Here is a 24327-nt window from a genome sequence, read left to right as displayed (position 1 = left end):
ACATACAGTAAATGCAGAATAATAGCAAGCCCACACTGTGCATATGGATATCTTCATAACTCTATAATGTATTCCTAATAATAAGAGTAAGAGCTACATTGTTGTAATAAGTATGCCCAGTGATATTAAAAGTACATTTGTGGCAGAGTAAACAAAGCACTGTAATATTGCTTAATTTAAGGCTGCACAATTTTAATAACTTGAGATCAAGAATTTTAACTCCTAATTTTCAACAGCTTCATTTAAAACAAGAGAATAGCAGATAATGCAAATACTTACAAGTCAATTGTAACGATCGGTGTCAGCACACAGAGAGAATCTGATTATTGGTGATCTGCAGGATCACCAAGAATACAGATATATACCCGATTATTGATGATCTGCAGAATCACCAATAATACAGATATAGTGCTAACCTCTGGACACCTGTATATATCGTGAGTGTTTGGTGCAACAGTATTTACTTTGAGTAATCCACCTGATGAGCAGGTGGTCCTTGGCAGTGTGGGCAACACTGCTCTTTTGAGAAGCACGAGAACCTTCCAGCAGCCTGAGATCTTCCAAGGGGTGGAGTCTCAGGCTGAAGGTAGGAAGGACCAGTGAGTGAGTGACACCTGAAGGTGGATGTCACTAGCTGATCTGGAGACTATCTCCTAAAGGAGAGAAATAGCTCTCGAGGTCGGGCAAGCCAGGTCGGCAACACACAGACAGACAAAGTACAAAGACAGAAGGCTGATTCGGTATCCAAGGCAGGCAGGGTTGGCAACGGATGATCAGATATGCGTGGTACCGAATCAGCGAGCGGAGAGGTAGTCAGGAAAGCAATAGGTCATAACAGATATCAAACAATGCCTAGTCTTGGGTGGGAGGTCCGTGGTCTCTACACCCTGGAACTAGTCTGAAGTATAACAGAATGATACACAAGTTCCCTAATCTTGGGTGTGAGGTATGTGGTCTCAACACCCTGGAACTAGTCTGAAGTATAACAGAATGATACACAAGTTCCCTAATCTTGGGTGTGAGGTCCGTGATCTCAACACCCTGGAACTAGTCTGAGGTATAACACAATAATAACACAGTAGTAATCTGGCTCAGTGAGAATTCCCAGGTCCTCCTGGTTCAAACACACTGTTGGATCTGACTAAGGTCTGAGTGCTTCCACGTAGTGTTCGCAACGGCAGACAACCTGAAAGTGCCCAGCAGAGACTATATATAGAGCAGCGCTCTCTAGCGCCACCCCTATGTGATCAACCAATAGTCAGCTGCCTTGAGATCAGCTGACCTACCTGGTCAGCTGATCCCTCTCCATTTGACATAAAGGCCCTGCCTCTCTATGTGAACTAACAGACCCAGCCACACCAGACACATGCTGCTGCGGAGAAACCACCACGCTGAACGCATGCTGCTGCGGACAAGCCGCCGCGCTGGACGCGGAATCAGCTGCCTTGCCGCCAGTACACGCGGAGGCTTTTCCGCGTTCTCTTACATCAATAAATCTCTTATTTTCAAGGATGTGTATGTACAGTCTCAGCCCTACTAGAACTAGGTTCTGTTCCAGAATCCAAGACTCTATATGTTTCTCCATTGTCGGATTACAGAGTGTTTAACTCACTAAAGACTAATTAGAGGCCAAAAAACGCCTGTATGGTTGAAACCATTTTTAAGTATAGAAAGCTTAAGATAAAAAGATCGAGATTTGACTGTATGGAAGCTACATAAATGTAAAACAATTCTGTCCGTTCACATAAGAACTAAACTTTAAACATAGATTTTTTAACCATTAAAATTAAAATAAGACAGAAAAAGCTGTTTTATACCCACAGGAAGTGCCTACTCAGGCTTCAAATAATATAGGATAACTGGCTAGAATGTTGAGTACGAAGTCTCAAGCTACTTGGGGGGTTATACAGTTGTAGATAATTCTATGTGTATGCAAATGAAATGTCACTATCTGTATGTAGGTAGAAAAAAAAACAAAGCTTTGTAAAGGTAATGCAATTTAATTGCTAACTGGTAAAGTTAAATTATGCAAGCTTTCACGGATCTAGTCCTAGTCTTTGTGAATTGAATTTGTTTGTAAGTTGAGTCATGTGTTAAACATGGGGAAATGGGGCTAAGTGATTTACTTTCGGACAACTGTGGATTTTTAAAAAATATATCAGTTGCTGTCAGTTATAACTGACAGGACAACTGATGAGCAAGGTAACCATATTTCCCTATGGCTCAAGTGGGCAATATTGCAGTTTAACAGTGTGCTGACCCGGAAGCTGTTTTGGGGTAACGGTCATTCTCAAAATGGAGGACAGAGAATTTCATGGATCACAGTGGACAAACAGGTCGCAGGAGAGGAGAAAAAGATTGATGAGTACACTACACGGGAGGTAGGTATGGCGTGTGTTTTTATTTTGACTTTTAATTTTCGGTTCAAGTTTGCTTTAAGAATAAGTACTTACAGATTTTGCTTGCTGTGTCCTGGTTCACAGAAGTGTTGGGCCACTGGTATGTCCATTTTACCCTCATTGACTTTAAAGCGTTGATGGTTGATTCCTGTGCACAGTTTTTGAAAAAGGAGACTAGATCCCTGAAAGCGTTCATAATTTAACTTTATCAGTTAGCCATTAAAAGGTTTTACTTTTACAAATGTTGTATTTTGATAAATATGCCTAATAAACTTGTTGGCAAAAAAAACAAACAAGATTATGGTGTGATTTCAGGAAAGTCCTATATTGGCTTATGACTATATTCAGTTATTTAGTTACAGTATTTAGGTTAAAAAAAGACATGCATCCATTGAGTTCAACCAGAAAATAAAGTACAACACTATCGTACATCCTCACATTTCCCTGTTGATCCAGAGGAAGGCAAAAAACCCTTACAAGGCATGGTCCAATCAGATAAAATCCCTGGATCAACACCACCAAAATCCAAAGTTTTTATTGTCCCGTGTATGGGCACCATTACTGTAAAGAACACTTTCTTTAATAAATGGCTAAAACTTTTTTCCTCCATGTGCAGATCATGTCCCCTAGTCCTTTGCACAAACCTGGGGACAAAAAGTTTACTTGTCAAGCATTAGCATGTATATTTTAATTGGATTTCATCTAAAGCATCTTTTTTCAACACTAAGTAAACTCAGTTTATCTAGCAGCAGCAAATGAGAAATAGTGGGAGTAGCCGGTCAATAAATGTGCAACATGGATCAGAAAATGAGGAATAGTGAGAGAAGGCAGTGTATAGCTTTGCAGACAGGACCAACAGATGTGGAATGGTGGGAGGAGCTAGTGTAGAACTTTTCAGAGAGGAGGAGCAGATATAGAATGGGGAGAGGAGCCATTGCAGAGCTTTGCAGAGAAGAGCATCAGATGTGGAATGGTGGGAGAAGCCAGTGTAGAGCTTTGCAGAGAGGAGCATCAGATGTGGAATGGTGAGAGAAGCCATTGTAGAGCTTTGCAGAGAGGAGCATCAGATGTGGAATGGTGAGAGAAGCCATTGTAGAGCTTTGTAGAGAGGAGCATCAGATGTGGAATGGTGGGAGAAGCCAGTGTAGAGCTTTGCAGAGAGGAGCATCAGATTTGGAATGGTGAGAGAAGCCATTGTAGAGCTTTGCAGAGAGGAGCATCAGATGTGGAATGGTGAGAGAAGCCATTGTAGAGCTTTGTAGAGAGGAGCATCAGATGTGGAATCGTGGGAGAAGCCAGTGTAGAGCTTTGCAGAGAGGAGCATCAGATGTTGTCACAAGCCCCCTAGTGGCCGGGCCGCACAATGCCTTCCAATCGGTTTCAGCACACAGACCATGCAATCTGTGCTTGCAATCGGTGCACGGAAACCGCTGGGAATTTGGCAGCAGACCGACTAGGAGGGAGCTTGTGAGTTACGGTAATACCACTTACACACTATTTCAGGGTATAACTGCTACCACCTCTGTTCTAAAGGGACAGAGGAACCCACTGACTGGCTGATTCTAGACTTGCAAATAAAACGGTTAAACACACGCTATTCTATCTAGCTATCGACAAAAGTAGCGACTCTTCAGAAGCCAGGGTTCAGTTTGTGCGGCAGAATAGCAGGGTAGCTGAACAAATAAATGATGTTAGCGTCATTTATTAAAAATGCAATATAAATAATTAATATATACAGAAAATCGTTAAAATCAACAATTATAGAGACAAATAATAGCACAGTATGGAAAATAAAAATAAGGGAAGAAAATACTTCAGTTTGTGGAAATATGTCCTTTCTGGGAAAATCTGAGCACATGGAAAATGTCCTTTGTTTCAGTCTAGGCAAATGGCAGCCAGCCAACACAGGGGAGGACTGAAGGAGGAGGCCCTGGCAAACACTTTTGAATAAACCACAATTTTGGGTGGAGTCTCAGTTTCAGCCCAGGGGCTGGACAGGGTGCGGTTAACCTCCTGGGTGGGTTCCTGGTGCCCACCAAATATGACAGTTTTCATATCTTAGCTTACGCTTCCTGCATGCACATAACAGTCACAGATTCATATTCCTCAGAAAATACCGATTCTTATGACATATTTCATGAAGGCTGTATCAGGTCTTGTCACCGAGAAAGTGAATACCTCAATAACCGGACGGGTTATTGTTATGAATTTTATATCAGCACATTGGGCAGATTTTAACGAATAAGACTATATTAATTTCATAGCTCTGCTATACATGGTTTTAATTTAACAGACAGAAATCCATAAAACACATGCATTTAAATCTGCTCTCCAGTGGTGCTGCACTGGCTACTGGATACCAGCATTCCAGCAGCCCCCTGTGGAGCTAGCTTCGTTTGGCTTCCCTTGGATGAAAGAAACCTTTTGGTGTGGTAATTGTCATCTGAGTGAGATTTGCTAGGAAGCAACCTTTGCTGGGGCTCACCAAATGGTATCCTTTCTGAATGACAGGAAATCCTTTGTTCCTTGCTAATTAAACAAAACCTTGGGACAGTCACAGACAACAAGCTTAATGAAAAGACTTCCTCTAGCAGCTATGAAAGCTAGATTTCCAAAAGAAGACCCCCTAGACATGAAATTTTGATCTGGCAACGCAACGACAATCGGTTCAGGAAACCGATTGCGACTGCGTTTTCTGGTCTCACGGCTCTTCCGTGACAAATGTGGAATGGTAAGAGGAGCCACTGTAGAGCTTTGCAGAGAGGAGCATCAGACATGCAGTGGTGAGAGGAGCCATTGTAGGGCTTTACAGAAAGGAGCATCAGATGTGCAATGGTGAGAGAAGCCATTGTAGAGCTTTGCAGAGAGGAGCATCAGATATGCAGTGGTGAGAGGAGCCATTGTAGGGCTTTACAGAAAGGAGCATCAGATGTGGAATGGTGCGAGGAGCCATTGTAGAGCTTTGTAGAGAGGAGCATCCGATGTGCAAAGGTGAGAGAAGCCATTGTAGAGCTTTGCAGAGAGGAGCATCAGACATGCAGTGGTGAGAGGAGCCATTGTAGGGCTTTACAGAAAGGAGCATCAGATGTGGAATTATGGGAGATTGAGAAGCCAGTGTAGAGCTGTGGAATGGTGGGAGGAGCTTGTGTAGAGCTTTGCAGAGAGGAGCATCAGATGTGGAATGGTAGTAGGAGACATTGTAGAGCTTTGGAGAGAAGAGCAACAGATGTGTAATGGTGGGAGAAGTCAGTGTAGAGCTTTGCAGAGAGGAGCATCAGATGTGGAATGGTGGGAGAAGTCAGTGTAGAGCTTTGCAGAGAGGAGCATCAGAAGTAGACTGGTGGGAGAATCCAGTGTAGAGCTTTGTAGAGAGGAGCAGCAGATGAAGAATGGTGTAAGGAGCCAGTGTAGAGCTGGCTCCTTCCACCAGGAAGGGGTGTATTCTGAAAATACAGATTTTAGGGACATTGTCCTCCTCTTCTTTTCTAGACAAGTTCTTCAAGAGCAAAGCACAAATTACTAAACTTAAATGTTACATTCATGGTTATTGGCACTTTGAGAGTAGATGGCCTATGTCATAAACAGTAAGCTGTAATAAAAATCTCAAAACACATGCAGACTGGAGTGTGACTTGGAGAAGACAGTATTGTGGTGTTTATTGAAGCCACTCCAGTCACAGGTTTTACTATCGTGTGACACGGTTGTTATTCTTGCTGAGGGCATATGTTCGATGTTTCAGTAAACCTTCTGAATCACGTGGCTGACAAGCATTCCTTATAAACAAATGTTTTCTTTTGAAGTCTGAAGCATGAACTGACACGCTGGGTGAAATTCACGAAGATACTGGGGATTTATTAAGCGATTCCGTAGCAATAGCTGTGGTAAAGGCCTGCAAATTGCTCATGCTGTTGCTTTTTAAAGCGTACCTGGAGGGAAAGTCAGATACAAATGTAGATAGTTACCACAATAGTGGGATGCCTTTGGATAGTTTTTTTGGTAAGTTCGAAATTGGTTGAGTAGTTCAAGGTGGCAACCAGGTAAACAATGGATATTGCGTGGATATCAGTCATTTATCAGTTCTAATAATGTGTGCCTAGTTATGCTCTCATCCATAAGCATGGGCGTCTGCAGAAAATTTTCCGGGGGGGGGGATTCGGCAAGTCATGCAGCACAGTAGCGCGCCGTGCCGAAAATGGGCATGGCCATGAACAAGGATGTGGGTGTGGTCACAGATGGAGCCAAATTTACATGTACTTAGCAATGGTGGGACATTAGACTAGGACTATGGTAGGGATTAGATTGTGAGCGCCTCCGACACAGGTGCCACCCAGTTTAGGTAGTGACAAGACCCCCCCAGTTTAGGTGGTGACAGGTGCCCCCCCAGTTTAGGAAGTGACAGGGACCACCCAAGTTTACTGTGAATTTTGGAGTGCCCAAAAGTGGGAGGAGTTAAAAACAGCTAGTCAAAATTTACCTACATTCAAATTTCTTCCATTCATACAGTTTTGAAGTTACAGTCACCAAGCTTGGACCAACTAGTCTTGTTGTTAGACCCAGTTAAAATGGGAATTTTTGTGGGATGCCCAAAAGTGGGCATAAAAACTGCTATTTTGTAATCACTACCCCTCATACAGTTTTGAAGCTGCATTTGCCAAACTCGTACCAACAATTCTCGATATCAACCTGAATAATGACAGGGTCCTCAAACTTGACACAGTTGGTCACAATGTCACTAGGATTTACATTCGGGGAAAGTGGGTGGAGCTTACAATAGCCAATTAAATTTTACCCATTCATTTTAAATGGGAGAATGTAAACTGCAGCCATACTTCGACTTTTAATGATAGGATCCTCACACTTGGCACAGTCAGTCACAGGGCAACTGGGGCCACAATTGGACAAAATCAGATTAAAATAATTGAATTTGTCCAATCTGATTAGTCCAATCGTGCAATGTGATTGGTCCAATCTGAATTGTACAATTGAACTAGTCTGATTAGCCCAATCATGCAATTTGATTAGTACAATCTATTTAGTACACTAAACTTGGCCCAGTCATGCAATTCGAGGTGGCACATGACATTCAAAGACATGGCACGCACACTCCTTGCCCACGCAGCATAGCGCATAGCACCAGCTAGTAAATAAAAATTAAAGGAACTAATCTAGAATTGTTACAATATATGTACGTTATTATTTTTATGTTTAAGTATGTATTTTAAATGTCATCTCAAGGCTTCCTTTTTTATCTTTAAGGTTTATATAAGAAAAATGGAAAACTAGTGTTTTTAGGATTGGATAATGCAGGAAAAACGACATTACTCCAAATGCTTAAAGATGGAAGAATGGGCCAGTATGTCCCGACACTGCACCCCAGTGAGTATCTCTGGCAATTGCTATCCTGTGAAAGATATGTCTATGGAAATTATGTGCACCCGTATGGAACAACACATTGAACCAGGTCATCTTGGTTTGCCTAACCAGTGTATTTTTAGCAGAGTCCAGTAATTCCAGAGTTCCAGTAATTAAATCCAAGTTAGATATTTTGAGTGGCAAGCAAAACCATACATGGAAATGAAAGACAGGGACTTTATTCAGAAACTCCAAATGGATCTTTATTTGATGATTTATTTGAAAAGGCTGGTTCCTCATTTTTGATTACGTACCAATGATTTGCCTACCAATTACGTACCAATGATTTACCTAACAATGAAGAGTGTAGTTAATAAAGAACAAGGACAAAATAAATAAGGGATTTACTAGGTGAAGTAAATAAACTTGAATCTTTACATGAGTGGCTACTCAGTGACTGTTTTTCAAGAGGTAGTTCTAGGTCCTTGGAAGCTCTGGATCCCTGGGGTGAGATCGTCGTTTGTTACATGACAACAGACAGTGATCTCACCATAAGGGTAGAGTGCCACCTGGAGGAAAGGAGGAAGTATTGTGGTGCTGGATCCTGGGGAGGTGGGAAATGTGCAGGGCTGCTGCATGAACACTCTCGGCAGTATGATTTTTTCCTGCTTTTAGAGTCTAAAAGCACATCTTAAAAAAGAAATTTTTGCTGCGATCACATCCAGCTTTAGCACATGATCATGACTAGCAAGTCAGAGACTTACATATCTATCACCTGACCAAACTTATCACATGCTTCTCCTTGAGTTGTCCTAGTCACGACCATCACTACACCTTGTATATCGGGTACTCCCTGTATTACGCATCTACTTTATACAGAACATAGTTTACATTCTCTAGTGTGGTCATGGGGGAAGGGGGGGGGGGGGTGACACAGCATTTTTCTCCTGGAGTGAAAAAAAAAGGATAGAAATGGCCCCGGTCCAATGAATGAGGTGGTTAATAAAGCCCAGAGTGGAAAATTGGGGTGAGCCTCACTACTTACCTATAGGGTACTGCTCATCAGTATGAGTTGCGCAATCTTCTCCATGGACTGGCCGCATCTGCAAACTTCCCGGAAGTGTTTCTTATGCGCACGGCACAATGCATGCTGGGAGATGACATCTGTGGATGTGAGTACAGAGATGTTTTTGCATCCATGGACTACATTTCCAGGCATGCATTGTGGTGTGCAAGCGTGACAATACTAGGAACTACAAAATTTGGTGTATGCGGTTATAAGGGAGGTTAATCTTCTAAAAAAGAAAAATTCGGGTGCTCAGTAGCCTTTAAACCAGGGGTCTCAAACTCGCGGCCCGCGGGCCATTTGCGGCCCTCGATACAATATTTTGTGGCCCTCGCCGGCAAAAGCTTCCTTATAGTTCGCTTCAGTGCTCCCAAGTAATCCGCTGCATCCCCGCCGCTAAACGAGGGCTACAGAGCCCCCAAATCGCCCGGGGGCAATCCGCTGGCATTTCCTGGAAGGGGCAGAGCTTTCAGCTTCAGCTCTGCCCCTCCTGACATCAATCGCCGCATGGATCACCGCCTCTCCCCGCCACTCTCTGTGAAGGAAGAGTGAGAGGGGCGGGCAGAGGCGGTGATGCGCCACGATTGTGAAATTCCTTATATGGCCCAGCCTCATCCTGGCTTTGCCTCCTGCGGCCCCCAGGTAAATTGAGTTTGAGACCCCTGCTTTAAACATTCCACTATCCTGGTGAGAAGGTTGAATTCACATCTCCTCAATTTATTTCATTTGGTCAAACTGGATCTGTATGAAGAAATAAAGCTTGGCATAATGTAATCAACTCAGTTGTTTTTTACATTTTGTCATTCAGGAAAAATCCAGGGTTCTATCCACTGATGCCAAAAATGCATTTGAAAGTATTGATGGGCACTTTATCAATGGGGTCTTTAAATAGGAATTTTAATAAAAAGGGGAAAAAAAAAAAAACAATACATTGCATACAGAGAAGTTAAAAAAGAGACGAGAGATCAAGAAATGATTGATATTTGCCATGTAATTTGTTCATATTGTTTGATCCACAATCAGCCTGCATGTCATCATCTTTACTACTGGCAGACAGAAAAAAGACAGACAGCAACAACTGCCGTTATTTATAACCACACCCCTAACAATGCTAATTATAGATATACATACGCACAGAGGGAGATATTGGTTGCTTTGGTGTTGAATAGTTACTTATCACAATACAACGAGCTTCACAGACAGAAAACTGTCAGGGTTCTTGGCCATGGGGTCTTGACATCACACTGTGGGAGAGGTTTCACCACAATATCATCCATACAGACCCCTCTGACACTGACAATCTATTCAAGAAAAGGTAAAGATTTCTCATGGGAAAGGGAGTATCAGCTACTGATAGGGATGACGGTCAATCCTTGGTTACAGTTCCTCTATAAGTTTATGAGGCTAGGCCAAAGCTTGCAATTGTACATATTGTCATTGCATTTATGGCCTTTAGCAAAAATGTTGATAAATTAGGAGTTTTCATAACCTAACGGTACAAGGCAAGATTGCTGCCTCTCCCTTTAATATTTGCTTTTTATACTTGCAAATCACTGTCCTCAGGACACAGGCATGTAGGAGGATAGTAATAGTTGGAATATGTACTGTGTGAAATACTGTGTGGGTGTTTATGTTGATACATGGCACTTTCTCTTTTATGTTTTCAGTTCTGTGGACTATTTAAATAAACAAAAAACGCCACTTACCTGGGGCTTCTATCGGCCCCCTGCAGCTGAAATGTCCCGTGCCGTCCTCTTCCGATCCTCCGTTCCCTGCCACCGGTCCTGGTCTAATCAGCCGTCTGCTTAGACTGTGGCTGCGCAGCTGTGGCCGCTCGCATGCTCGCTCCTGCGCGTCATCGCTTACTTCGCAGGCGCAGTACAAGAAAACTCCGTACTGCGCCGGCACAGTACGATCCCGATGATGCGCGTGGGAGCGAGCATTATTTGTCTTGCTAGATGAATATTACAACGGGACCGGCGGCTGGCAATGGAGCATCGGAGGAGGACGGCGCAGGACATTCCAGCTGCAGGGGGCCGATAGAAGCCCCAAGTAAGTGGCGTTTTTTGTTTATTTAAACAGTCCACAGAACCCCTTTAAGCCACTGACAAGCAAGAAAATAGAATAATTTTGACAATGTCCTCAATTCACTAAGATCATGCTGGAGATAATAAGGCAAGAGAAAACTTACCTCCACACAGTGAGAGAGTTATCTTATCTCTTCATTCCTTAGGTTACCTCTTCTGTAGTTAATTTACCTCCTCTGTAGTTAATTTACCTCCTCTGTAGTTAAGTTACCTCCTCTGTAGTTATTTTCACACGCAGTTAATTAACAGCCTGTCTTTAACATTAGAATTCTGGAGTTATTTTAAGTATCGAAGAGTTAACTTAAAGACAGAAGAGGTAACTTTAGGTTTGCCTGAGTTAAATGTTTCCTGAATACTACATGCCTCATCACCATGGTGATCACTCTAGAAACGTTATTAAAGACAGGAGATAAGCTTAGTGAATTGAGGCCAATATTTTTTTCATCTACTGGGTTCGTCATAGTAAATCTTCAAAAACATAGATGTTCTACATGCACATAGTTAAAGCAAGCCTAAAGCAGAAAAAAAACAAACGTATGATATAAGTATGTGTTTGTACAGATAATGAATACAACATTAGGAGCAAAGTAAAGAGTCTCATATTTTAATTCAGTTATATAGCTTTATTTATAACATTGCATCGTCCTGTCACAGTTGCAGTTTTAAAACCACACTATGGCCCATATGCAATTCACTTTTTCTCCTTAGTTTCTCCTAGATGATATTTTCACACCTTGTCAATAAAATGCTTTTTCAACCCCCAGCAAGCAAGAAAATACACAAAATAATTTTGATAGTACTTTTTCTACTTTTGGTACATTTTCAATTCCAAAATGCCGAAAAATTATTTGAAAAAGAAAAGGAAAAATTATCACCTTGGAGGAAACTTAGGAGAAAAAGTGAATTGCATATGGGCCTCTGTTTTTTGAGCTAGAAGACAAAGCAGAAATAATCACCCTTTGAACTTTCCTGTAGAAAAACCTTATCTCAAGCTGTCCCTCACTGTCTCTTGGCTGTTTAATGCTGGGAATACACGCCTCGATTCTGAGCCATTTAGATGGCTCGATAGATAATTTCTGACATGTCCAATCTCCCGCCCGATCGTTTCGCCACTCGATTACGCATTGAACACAATGGAAAAAGATAAGAAAAACGAGCGGAAGATAAGATAATCGCCTGCAGAATCGAGCGGGAGAATCGAGCAGCAAAATTGAGCCGTGTATGCCCAGCATTAGTGCTTGAGAAGACAGGACTGTATTTGACCCAAGTTGAGTCGGACAGGGCGTAGCAATAGGGGGTGCAGAGGTAGCGACCGCATCGGGGCCCTTGGGCCAAAGGGGCCCCAAAGGGCCCTCCCTCAATTAAAGTATTGGCTCTCTTTTGGTCCTGTGATCATAATAATTACTTCTATAGATACTTTGAATAATGGTAATCATAAACCACCTTCTCCCCATCCCCTTCTTGCACCTCTGCCACTGTAGTTGCCATTGGCGGGTTTTGGTGCGCCGTATCAATTGTTATGTATAGAGTGCTTGGGGGGCCCCAATGTAAAACTTGCATCGGGGCCTGCAGCTCCTTAGCTACGCCACTGAGTCGGAGAACTCAGAGAAGCTCTCTTGCACTGATAACAAGTTGTTTTTTTTAAACTCTTCCTATACTGGAAAACAATATGAATCTTTTCTTTGCTGCTAATGTTCTATTTCTTAGCTGTACTACACATACAATTCGATATGTCATAAGTTTATTTTTGCTTCAGGTTTGCCTTAAGTTGGCTATACAGTTGTCTATTTTACCCATCCGTATCCGTCAGATTCATTCACTGTGATCGAATGTGGTAGAAATCGATGCCACGATCTATGATTGATTCCCCTCTGAAATCGATCGATTTGGTTGATTGCACAGGATGGGAAACTTTGCTTGATCGGTGGCGAGCCGAAAGAGATTTTATTTTTGAATACTTCTAAGTGGTTTGTTTATTTTTATGTATTGTGTTCAACCTCTTATTTGTGGAATCGCTGGGAAACGTGTGTGTGTTATTTATTACCTAGTTCAAAACGTAATCAAATATTAAGTCATGAATAAAATAATATATTGCTGATCACTGGTTTCTCCTCAGTGGTGTGGTTACTTCTGCAGGAGAAACATACTTTATATTCCTTCTAAAAAAATATTTGTCTGGCTTTTTCTTCAGCATCAGAAGAATTAACAATCGCGGGAATGACATTTACTACATTTGATTTAGGAGGACACGTGCAAGGTAAATACAATGAATGCGTAACTCCAGGCTTTATAGTGTGTGTGTGCAAGTCATAATAAAGATCATTGCTTTCAATGCATTTCTTTCATCTGCAATATCTTTTGATAAGCTACTCAGCAGAGAAAGTGATTTTCCAGCTTGATGTGTAAAGGGATCTAAGCACCTTTTTGACACCCACTTCCCTCAAGGTTGGTTCATAGCTGCTTCACTCAAGGGTGGTCCATAGCTGCTTCCTAGCCCCACCCCCCCCAGCCAACTGTATGGGCCCCTCTGTCTTCTTCAGCCAGACCCACAGCAGCAGCAGTGTGAAGTGCCCACCAGTGTTGTGCATTCCCTGCCATCGCAAGAGATGTCCCAGCATGCATTGTGGTGGTCGGGGGCACCCAACACCAATGCAGGAGCTTGAAACTGCAGCACCTACCGATCTCCTTGGAGAGGATGAAGGTCCACATACTGACGGTTGGCTAGGAAGGAGCATCCTGAAGGTAGGAAATGCCCATCACCCCTGTTGTACATGCAGATAGGTACCCAGTATTACAAGTTACAACACCTTACTGAAGAAAAAGATGCAGAAATATATCATACACCTCCATCAGGAAATGCAGCTCATTTAGAACAGAGAGAATATAGAGTGAATACAGGAAACGACAATCCCATAAAGACTACCATCATGCTTTACACACATTGACATCTTGTGGTTATTTTACCATAATGCAAACCTCTAACTCCCCCCCCCCCCCCCAACACACACTCACACTCTCTCTATTTACAAACCTCTCTTAGGGTTAATTTTATATATTTTGTCAAAAAGGTGATTAGGTGCTTAAACACTTGCACTCATACCGCGCGTCGGCAAAGTGGCAGCTGCAGGACCAGCGACGCAGTTCTGCGTCGCCGGCTGCAGGCTAATTAATCAGGAAGCAGCCGCTCACGCGAGCGGCTGCTTCCTGTCAATTCACGGCGGGGGGTTCCTTGAATAGCCTGCGGGCCGCCAATCGCGGCTCGCAGGCTAAATGTAAACACAAGCGGAAATAATCCGCTTTGTTTACATTACATTAAGGCAGATCGGCGATCCCCGGCCAATCAGCGGCCGGGGATCGCCGCCATGTGACAGGGGACGTCCTGTCACTGGCTGCACAGGACGGATAGCGTCCTGTGCAGCCCGGATTACCGGGGGGGCCAGGTAGGAGAGGGAGGGGGGGAATTTCGCCGCGGAGGGGGGCTTTGAGGTGTCCCCCCCCGCAACACCCAGGCAGGCAGGAGCGATCAGACCCCCCAGCACATCATCCCCCTAGTGGGGAAAAAAGGGGGGCGATCTGGTCGCTCTGCCTGCACCCTGATCTGTGCTGGGGGCTGCACAGCCCACCCAGCACAGATCAGCTAAAACAGCGCTGGTCCTTAAGGGGGGGGGTAAAGGGTGGGTTCTCAAGTGGTTAAAGAGAACCTGAACTGAAAATAAAAAGTCAAAATAACCTTACACAGGCCATACTTACCTCCTGTGTAGTCTACTCCTCAATCTCTTTCTCCTCTCCTGCGTCCCATTTGTCCACTGTGATCAATGGAATTCTCTGTCCATTTTAAAAATGGCCATTACTCCATAACAGCTTCCTGGTGAGCACACTGTTAAACTGTAATATCACCCACTTGAGACATAGGGAAACATAGACATTACCTTGCATATTCAGTTGTAACTGACAGCTGATGATATATAACTGATAGCAACTGGTATATTTCAGTTCTGACAAAACATTGTCAGAACTGGAGGGGATCACTGTAAGAAGAAAAGGTTGAGCCTTTGAGAGGAACTGACGCTGAGGTTAGTATGTAATAATAATTTGTAGCTACGTCATGTGTTTATTTAAAATAATTTTATTATTATAATTTCCCTTTAAAGGAAACTGAAATTAAACCTAATGTGATCAGTTTAACCAGGGGCTCCTTACCTCAGGCCGTACACCTCATGGCAAGTCAGGCAAAAAATGGCGCTGGAGATTTGGGGCGCACCATGCGCCACCCTAGGCTGTAATGTGAATTACGGCTATAACGGTGCTTAGTCAGTAATTTGGGGGCTGTCAAAAGACAGAGCCCAAATTATGATAAAAACAGCGCAGTTCGGCCACCAGCAGTAGCTGGCAGATGAATTACGTCATACCCCAGTGTCAATGGCGGCCTGGAGAGGGAATAGTAATTAACGCTGCTGGGCCTTTAGCAGGAGCAGGGTGAAATGTTTTTCAGCTTTACCCTGCGCCCAAACTTCCAGGTGCTTTATTTACATTAACACCCTAATGGACCGCACCCCCATGGGCGGGAGCATTCTGCCCTTGCACAGTTTGTAAAAACTGCCCAAAACTGGCTGAGTCGCTCGGCTCTCAGAGGAGCACAGCAGCTGAATGGATCAGCACAGAATGTCTTTGAGGACTACAGGAGGACTACAGGAGGCGTATGAGAGAAATCGCTGCCAGGAGACTTGGACACAGGATATAGCCGATATATGGCTTATCCTGCTCCTGCACAAGACCCACAGCGTTAATAACTATTCCCCCCCAGGTCCATGTGAATGGTGAGAAACGATGTCATTCGAATTACAGTGATTTAAAAGTAACTTCAGCTCCGTCTTCTGATAGCGCCGAAGTTACTCACTGTGCACTACCGTAATTCCTATTAAGGTCTATGGTGGCGCGCCGGCAGTGCCCAAATCTCCTGCGTTCTAATCAACGTGCTCAATACAGGAGGCTGGAAAAATCCCCAGGTAAGTTAAACTGGCCGCATTAGGTTTACTTTAAAGATACTCCGTAACAAAAATTGCATCCTGTTTTTTATCATCCTACAAGTTCCAAAAGCTATTCTAATGTGTTCTGGCTTACTGCAGCACTTTCTACTATCACCATCTCTGTAATAAATCAATGTATCTTTCCCCTGTCAGACTTGTCGGCCTGTGTCTGGAAGGCTGCCAAGTTCTTCAGTGTTGTGGTTCTGTGATGCATCTCCCCCCTCCAGGCCCCTCTCTGCACACTGCCTGTGTGTTATTTCGATTATGGCAGGTTCTCTCTGCTCTATTATCTTTTACAAGCTGGATAAATCGTCCTCTGAGCTGGCTGGGCTTTCACATACTGAGGAAATTCAGACAAGGGCAAAGCTGTTTGCAGGAGAAAAACGAGCAGCCTGAAACTTCAGTGCATGAGAGATGCAGGGGGAAAGAAACACACAATGATCTCTTGAGATTCAAAAGGAAGGCTGTATACAGCCTGCTTGTGTATGAATGTATTTTCTATGTGTAGACATACTGTACATCAACCTACTTCCTGTTTTGGCGGCCATTTTGTTTGTTTATAAACAGGGACGGATCTAGACAAAGTTGCGCCTGGGGCAAGGTCAGGTTTTGGCTCCTAAACTGCCATACATTTTGCCGCCTTTTTAAGAATTCAACAAACTGCGCCTGGGGCAAGAGACCCGCCTGCCCCCCCCCCCCTAGATCCGTCCCTGTTTATAAACAAACTTTTAAAAACTGTTTTTAACCACTTTTAATGTGGCGGGGAGCGGCGAAATTGTGACAGAGGGGAATAGGAGATGTCCCCTTACGCACTGGTATGTTTACTTTTGTGCGATTTTAACACTACAGATTCTCTTTAAAGAAAACCTGTAACTAAAGAAAGTTCCCTTGGGGGGTACTCACCTCAGAATCAGAATCAGAATTCAGGGAGCCAGCGCTGGATTGCTTGCAGCTACAAGGATAGCGGAAGCCTCATTGGGACCCTAAGGCTTCCCCCTCCCGAAATAAGTACCCCCCAGGGGACGTGTTTTTAATTACAGAGTCTCTTTAAAGTATTTTCGTCATTAAAAAAATATATCCTTTTACCTTGATTTAGTTGTAGTTTCTCCACAAATGATTATTATTTAAAATTCATCCCAGCTCAGGTTCACCTAATGTTACTCCAACCCAATGCGAGTGGGTTCTTGCCACAAACCCTGAAGCACTTCTCTGGTAAACAATCTGCTCAGTGAACTTTGAACGCCTTAGCAGTTCACAAATACTCTATTCTCTCTGTGCAGAACTGCTCTCCGCTGTGTGGTTTCTGCTATCTTTGGCATTTGTGATGTAAACATGACTTCTGAATGCACATGCCATGTGATGTGATGTATGTGTCCTTGGTTGTTGAGTTCACATGGCGCAACTGACATGGGTGTAGTGGATGCACTCTTGCCTTGCAGTGCTAGGGTCCAGAGCCAGATCATCCACAAAGGAAACCTAGGCAATTTCCTAGGGCCTAAACAGAGTCTAGGGGCCTGGTGGATGCTGCACCCACCAAATCTTATTAAAAAAAACAGATGATCATCAGTGGTTGGCAAAAAAATGCTATCTTGCCTAGGTCCCATTAATCCTTTTAGGGTCCCATGTTCAGATCTTGCCAGGGCACTATCTGCATGGAGTTTGTTCCTCCTATTTTCTCCCACGTGCTAAGCACAAACTGATGAGTTAACTGTTTGCCCCAGAACTGCTTTAGACCATAATAGAGGCATTAGACTATAGGTGGCCATACACCATACCATTTTTAAAACATTTCTATGCAATTGAAGAATTACAATCAATTTTTCTGATTGATTGTAACATTTGAAAAATCTGACCTACGTACCACACACGTGTGTTTAATTTTTTCACAATTATATTTAAAAAAAAAATGATTGTAAACTATACATTAGGAAATTGACTACCCTACACCATTCGATTATAATAAAAAAAAAAAATTATCAGAAAAATTCACCACTTGATGATATTTTTCAAAAAATCACCCATAGCATAACATGGCGCTAAAAAAGCGCTTGTAGTGTGAAGCAGTCCCTAAGTGCTGCCAGTGCTACATAAATATATAATAATAATATGGTAGGACATTAGAGTATGACTGGTAGGATTAGAATGTGAGCTCCTCTGAGGACAGTCAGTGACATGACTATGTACTCTGTAAAGTGCTGCAGAAGATGTCAGTGCTATATAAATACAGTAGCAATAAAAAGTATGTGAACCCTTTGGAATTATATGGATTTCTGTACAAATTGGTCATAAAATGTGATTTGATCTTCATCTAAGTCACAACAATAGACAATCATAGTCTGCTTAAACTAATACCACACAAATAATTAAATGTTTCCATGTTTTTATTGAACCACCATGTAAACATTCACAGTGCAGGTGGAAAAAGTATGTGAATTCCTAAACTAATGACATCTCCAAGAGCTAATTGGAGTGAGGTGTCAGCCAGCTGGAGGCCAATCAATGAGATGAGATTAGAGGTGTTGGTTACAGCTGCCCTACCCTATAAAAAACACACACCAGTTTTGGGTTTGCTTTTCCCAAGAAGCATTGCCTGATGTGAATGATGCCTCACACAAAAGAGCTCTCAGAAGACCTACAATTAAGAATTGTTGACTTGCATAAAGCTGGAAAGGGTTATAAAGCCTTGATGTTCATCAGTCCACGGTAAGACAGATTGTCTGTGAATGGAGAAAGTTCAGCACTGCTGCTGCTCTCCCTAGGAGTGGCCGTCCTGTAAAGATAACTGCAAGAGCACAGTGCAGAATGCTCAATGAGGTGAAGAAGAATCGAGTGGCAGCTTAAGACTTAAAGTCTCTAGCATATTTTAACATCCCTGTTAGCAAATCTATAATATGTAAAACACTAAACAAGAATGGAGTTCATGGGAGGATACCACAGAGGAAGACACTTCTGTCCCAAAAAAATTGCTGCACGTTTAAAGTTTGCAAAAAAAGCACCTGTATGTTCCAAAACAGTCAGCAAAGAGAGAAGATTCCCGGCACCAGATGCGTTGCAAACACCATCAATTTATTTCATCCCATCAACACAGATTGGTCTCTGAGGAAGCGGGCATATTGCTTGCGAAACGGCTGTCAGGCCACACCCTATATCTGTAGCTGTATCTGTGTTGGTGGGATGAAATAAATTGATGGTGTTTGCAACGCATCTGGTGCCCGGAATCTTCTCTCTTTGCTGAATGTATGGACACTTGATCTGGAGGCACAGTGTGTTAGCATCTACCCCCCAAAAGGTCTGCCTGGTTCATCTTGTGTCAATTGCTCTTAAACTCTGATTTTTGGTTCCACAACAGTACTGGAAAAAATATTCTGTGGACAGATGAAACCAAAGTTGAGTTTTTTGGGAAAAAACACACAATACTATGTGTGGAGAAAACAAGGCACAGCACACCAACATCAAAACCTCACCTTAACTGTGGATCATGGTGGTGGGGACATCACGGTTTGGGGCTGCTTTGCTGAACAGATTGCTATCATGGAAGGAAAAATGAATTCCCAAGTTTATCAAGACATTTTGCAGGAGAACATTTGTCTACCAGCTGAAGCTCAGTAGAAGATGGGTGTTGCAAAAGGACAACGACCCAAAGCATAGAAGTAAATCAACAACAAAATGGCTTAAACAGAAGAAAGCCTTCTGGAGTGGCCCAGTCAGAGTCCTGACCTCAACCCGATAGAGATGCTGTGGCATGACCTCAAGAAAGCGATTTACACCAGACATCCCAAGAATATTGCTGAACTGAAACAGTTCTGTAAAGAGGAATGGTCAAAAATTACTCCTGACTGTTGAGCACATCTGATCTGCAACTACAGGGAACATTTGGTTGAAGTTACTGGTTCAACCAGTTATTAAATCCAAGGGTTCACATACCTTTTCCACCTGCACTGTGAATGTTTGCATGGTGTGTTCAATAAAAGCATGGAAACATTCAATTATTTGTGTGGTATTAGTTTAAGCAGACTGTGATTGTCATTGTGACTTGGATAAAGATCAGATCACATTTTATGACCAATTTGTGCAGACATTTATATAATTCCAAAAGGGTTCACATACTTTTTATTGCTACTGTACATGATAATGGTAAGAGGATAGCACTTTAGCTTTTTTGTGCTAGTGTCCTAGGTGTGGCCTCCAGCCTGGGCACTATGTGCATGAAGTTTGTATATTCTCCCAATGTTTGTTTGGGCTTCCTCCAAGTGCTTAATTTTCTTCCCACTTTGCAAAAATATACAGATAGGTTAGCTGAGTCCTTCCAGAAGTCGGCTGTATAATTTGATAGGGATATGAGAAGGTGAGACCTACTGCGAGTCACTTAGTCATGTGACTCGATTGCTGCTGTCTGTAAAGTGCTGTGGAAAATATGGAGGCACTATGTAAATGTGTAATAATAATAATGTTAGAAACAATCAGTAATAACCAGTTGGGGAATCTCTCAACATTGTATAAAGTGAGTTCAGGGCAGGAATTCCCACAGTACATATATTCATAGTTTGCTCCGCCTTCTAGAAGAATATGAATTCCAACAGCACTAATACTAAAAGTTTGCTTAACCTTCGGGAAGAGCATGAATTCCCAAAGTACTAGTATTAATAGTTTGCTACATCTTCTAGAAAAGCATGAATTTTCACAGTACTAATACGCAGTTTGCTCAGCCTTCCAGAAGAACATTAATTCCCACAGTACTAATATCAATAGCTGGCTCCACCTTCTAAAAGGACATGAATTCCCACAGTACTAATATTTACAGTATAGTTTGATCAGCCTTCTAGAACAACCTGAATCTCTACAGTACTCATATCCATAGTTTGTTCCGCCTTCTAGAAGTGCATGAAATACCCACAGCACTAATATTCATCGTTTGCTCCAATTTCTAGAAGAGCATGAATTCCCACAGCATTAATATTCATAGTTTGCTCGCTCTCATAGAAGAACATGAATTCCCGCAGTACTAATATTTATAGTTTGCTCCGCCTTCTAGAAGAACATGAATTCCCACAGTACTAATATTCATCGTTTTCTCCGCCTTCTAGAAGAACATGAATTCCCACAGTACTAATATCCATAGTTTGCTCCGCCTTGTAGAACAAGTTGAATTCCCACAGTACTAATATCCATAGTTTGCTCCGCCTTGTAGAACAAGTTGAATTCCCACAGTACTAATATTCATAGTTTGCTCAGCCTTCTAGAAGATCATGAATTTCCACAGTACTAATATTCGTAGTTTGCTCAGCCTTTTTAGAAGAGCATGAATTCCCACAGCACTAATATTCATAGTTTGCTCAGCCTTCTAGAAGAGCATGAATTCCCACAGTACTAATATTCGTAGTTTGCTCAGCCTTTTTAGAAGAGCATGAATTCCCACAGCACTAATATTCATAGTTTGCTCAGCCTTCTAGAAGAGCATGAATTCCCACAGCACTAATATTCATAGTTTGCTCAGCCTTTTTAGAAGAGCATGAATTCCCACAGTACTAATATTCATACTTTGCTTAGCCTTTTTAGAAGAGCATGAATTCCCACAGCACTAATATTCATAGCTTGCTCAGCCTTCTAGAAGAGCATGAATTCCCACAGCACTAATCTTCATAGTTTGCTCAGCCTTATTAGAAGAGCATGAATTCCCACAGTACTAATATTCATACTTTGCTTAGCCTTTTTAGAAGAGCATGAATTCCCACAGCACTAATATTCATAGTTTACTCAGCCTTTTTAGAAGAGCATGAATTTCCACAGTACTAATTATCATAGTTTGCTCAGCCTTTTTAGAAGAGCATGAATTCCCACAGTACTAATATTCATAGTTTGCTCAGCCTTGAGCATGAATTCCCACAGCACTAATATTCATAGTTTGCTCAGCCTTTTTAGAAGAGCATAAATTCCCACAGTACTAATATTCATAGTTTGCTTAGCCTTTTTAGAAGAGCATGAATTCCCACAGTACTAATATTCATAGTTTGCTCAGCCTTTTTAGAAGAGCATGGATTCCCACAGTACTAATATTCATAGTTTGCTCAGCCTTGAGCATGAATTCCCACAGCACTAATATTCATAGTTTGCTCAGCCTTCTAGAATAACATGAATTCCCACTGTAGTAATAATCATAGTTTTTCCCACCTTCTAGAAAAACTTGAATTTTCACTTTTACATAGCACTGTACTGGTATTCATAGTTTGTTTGATATATGACATATCTCATGAGCCAGCAGATTAGATGAATGAAAAAGAGTTTATGAGGAATCCCTGCACTATTTCAAATGGTTTTGGTAATGAAAGAAAGACATGGATAGAAGTGTATAAATAGAAGATTTATTACCAGATTTATTACCATACTGTTCTGTTTCTTCTCTTAGCACGTCGAGTTTGGAAAAACTACCTCCCTGCCATTAATGGTATTGTTTTTCTTATTGACTGTGCTGACCATGATCGGTTACTTGAATCAAAAGCAGAACTTGATGTAAGTAGTAAGTATTTAATTATTACATAGTTACATAGTTATTTTGGTTGAAAAAAGACATACGTCCATCGAGTTCAACCAGTATAAAGTACAACACCAGCCTGCTCCCTCACATATCCCTGTTGATCCAGAGGAAGGTGAAAAAACCCTTACAAGGCATGGTCCAATTAGCCCCTAAAGGGAAAAATTCCTTCCCGACTCCAGATGGCAATCAGATAAAATCCCTGGATCAACATCATTAGGCATTACCTAGTAATTGTAGCCATGGATGTCTTTCAACGCAAGGAAAGCATTTTACCCCGCTTTAAATGCAGGTATAGAGTTTGCCATAACGACTTCCTGTGGCAATGCATTCCACATCTTAATCACTCTTATTGTAAAGAACCCTTCCCTAAATAAATGGCTAAAACATTTTTCCTCCATGCGCAGATCATGTCCTCTAGTCCTTAGAGAAGGCCTAGGGACAAAAAGCTCATCCGCCAAGCTATTATATTGCCCTCTGATGTGTTTATACATGTTAATTAGATCCCCTCTAAGGCGTCTTTTCTCTAGGCTAAATAAACCCAGTTTATCTAACCTTTCTTGATAAGTGAGACCTTCCATCCCACGTATCAATTTTGTTGCTCGTCTCTGCACCTGCTCTAAAACTGCAAAATCTTTTTTGTAATGTGGTGCCCAGAACTGAATTCCATATTCCAGATGTGGCCTTACTAGAGAGTTAAACAGGGGCAATATTATGCTAGCATTTCGAGTTTTTATTTGCCTTTTAATGCATCCCAAAATTTTGTTAGCTTTAGCTACAGCGGCTTGGCATTGAGTACGATTATTTAACTTGTTGTCAATGAGTACTCCTAAGTCCTTCTCCAAGTTTGATGTCCCCAACTGTATCCCATTTATTTTGTATGGTGCTAGACCATTAGTACGTCCAAAATGCATGACTTTACATTTGTCAACATTGAATTTCATCTGCCATGTATGTGCCCATATAGCCATCCTATCCAGATCCTGTTGCAATATGACACTATCTTCCTGAGAGTTGATGATTCTGCACAATTTTGTATCATCTGCAAAAATAGCAACATTGCTGACTACTGCATCTACTAGGTCATTAATAAATAAATTGAAGAGCACTGGACCCAGTACAGACCCCTGTGGGACCCCACTGCTAACAGTCTCCCATTTTGAGTACGATCCATTGACCACAACTCTTTGTTTTCTGTCCATTAGCCAGTTCCCTATCCATGAACACAGACTCTTCCCCAGTCCTTGCATCCTCAACTTTTGCACCAGACTTTTGTGGGGAACAGTGTTGAAGGCCTTTGCAAAGTCCAAGTATATCACATCTACAGCATTCCCAATATCTATATTAGCATTCACTACCTCATAAAAGCTGAGCATGTTAGTCAAACAGGACCTGTCTTTAGTAAACCCATGTTGATGCTGAGAAATAAGATTATTTTCTACTATGAAGTCATGTATAGTATCTCTTAGTAACCCCTCAAATAGTTTTCATACAACTGATGTTAAGCTTACAGGTCTATAATTTATTATTATTATTATTATTCAGTTTTGTTGCAGATTGCATTGAAGGTCTCTAAGTTTTTCCTTCCTAAGAGTCATGTTTACATGTCAGAATCAGAATAATTTATTTCGCCAAGCACTACTGGGTCGTGCCTGGAATTGGGTTTGGCATGTTTAGGGCTAGTGTATGATAGGATACACAGTAAAAAAAACAGCAATTTAAAAACAATATTTATACATTTTTTAACCAGAAGTTATATACAATGTGCAGTAGGAATTAAGAAGTGGAAGCCTGGGTGCGATCCTCAAAGCCCTGGAGTACAGTCTCGAGTTGTAGATGAGGTCCAGAGGGGGGACTGGTTTCTCAA

At 42.0% G+C, this 24327-nt stretch overlaps 1 protein-coding gene across 2 annotated transcripts in view; it reads left to right on the top strand.

The window, feature by feature from the left end:
- SAR1B (secretion associated Ras related GTPase 1B) overlaps window positions 1–24327 on the top strand; it is a 75360-nt gene that overhangs the window by 39374 nt on the left and 11659 nt on the right. For both annotated transcript variants that reach the window (XM_068273002.1, XM_068273003.1), the window contains exons 3-5: window positions 7656–7775; window positions 13096–13161; window positions 22335–22438. In XM_068273002.1, the coding sequence (XP_068129103.1) occupies window positions 7656–7775; window positions 13096–13161; window positions 22335–22438 (290 nt within the window). The remainder of the gene's footprint in view (window positions 1–7655; window positions 7776–13095; window positions 13162–22334; window positions 22439–24327) is intronic.

This window comes from Hyperolius riggenbachi, chromosome 3 (genome assembly GCF_040937935.1).
Source record: "Hyperolius riggenbachi isolate aHypRig1 chromosome 3, aHypRig1.pri, whole genome shotgun sequence".
In the NCBI taxonomy this organism is placed as follows: Eukaryota; Metazoa; Chordata; class Amphibia; order Anura; family Hyperoliidae; genus Hyperolius; species Hyperolius riggenbachi.
This window is presented reverse-complemented; position numbering and strand designations above follow the sequence as displayed.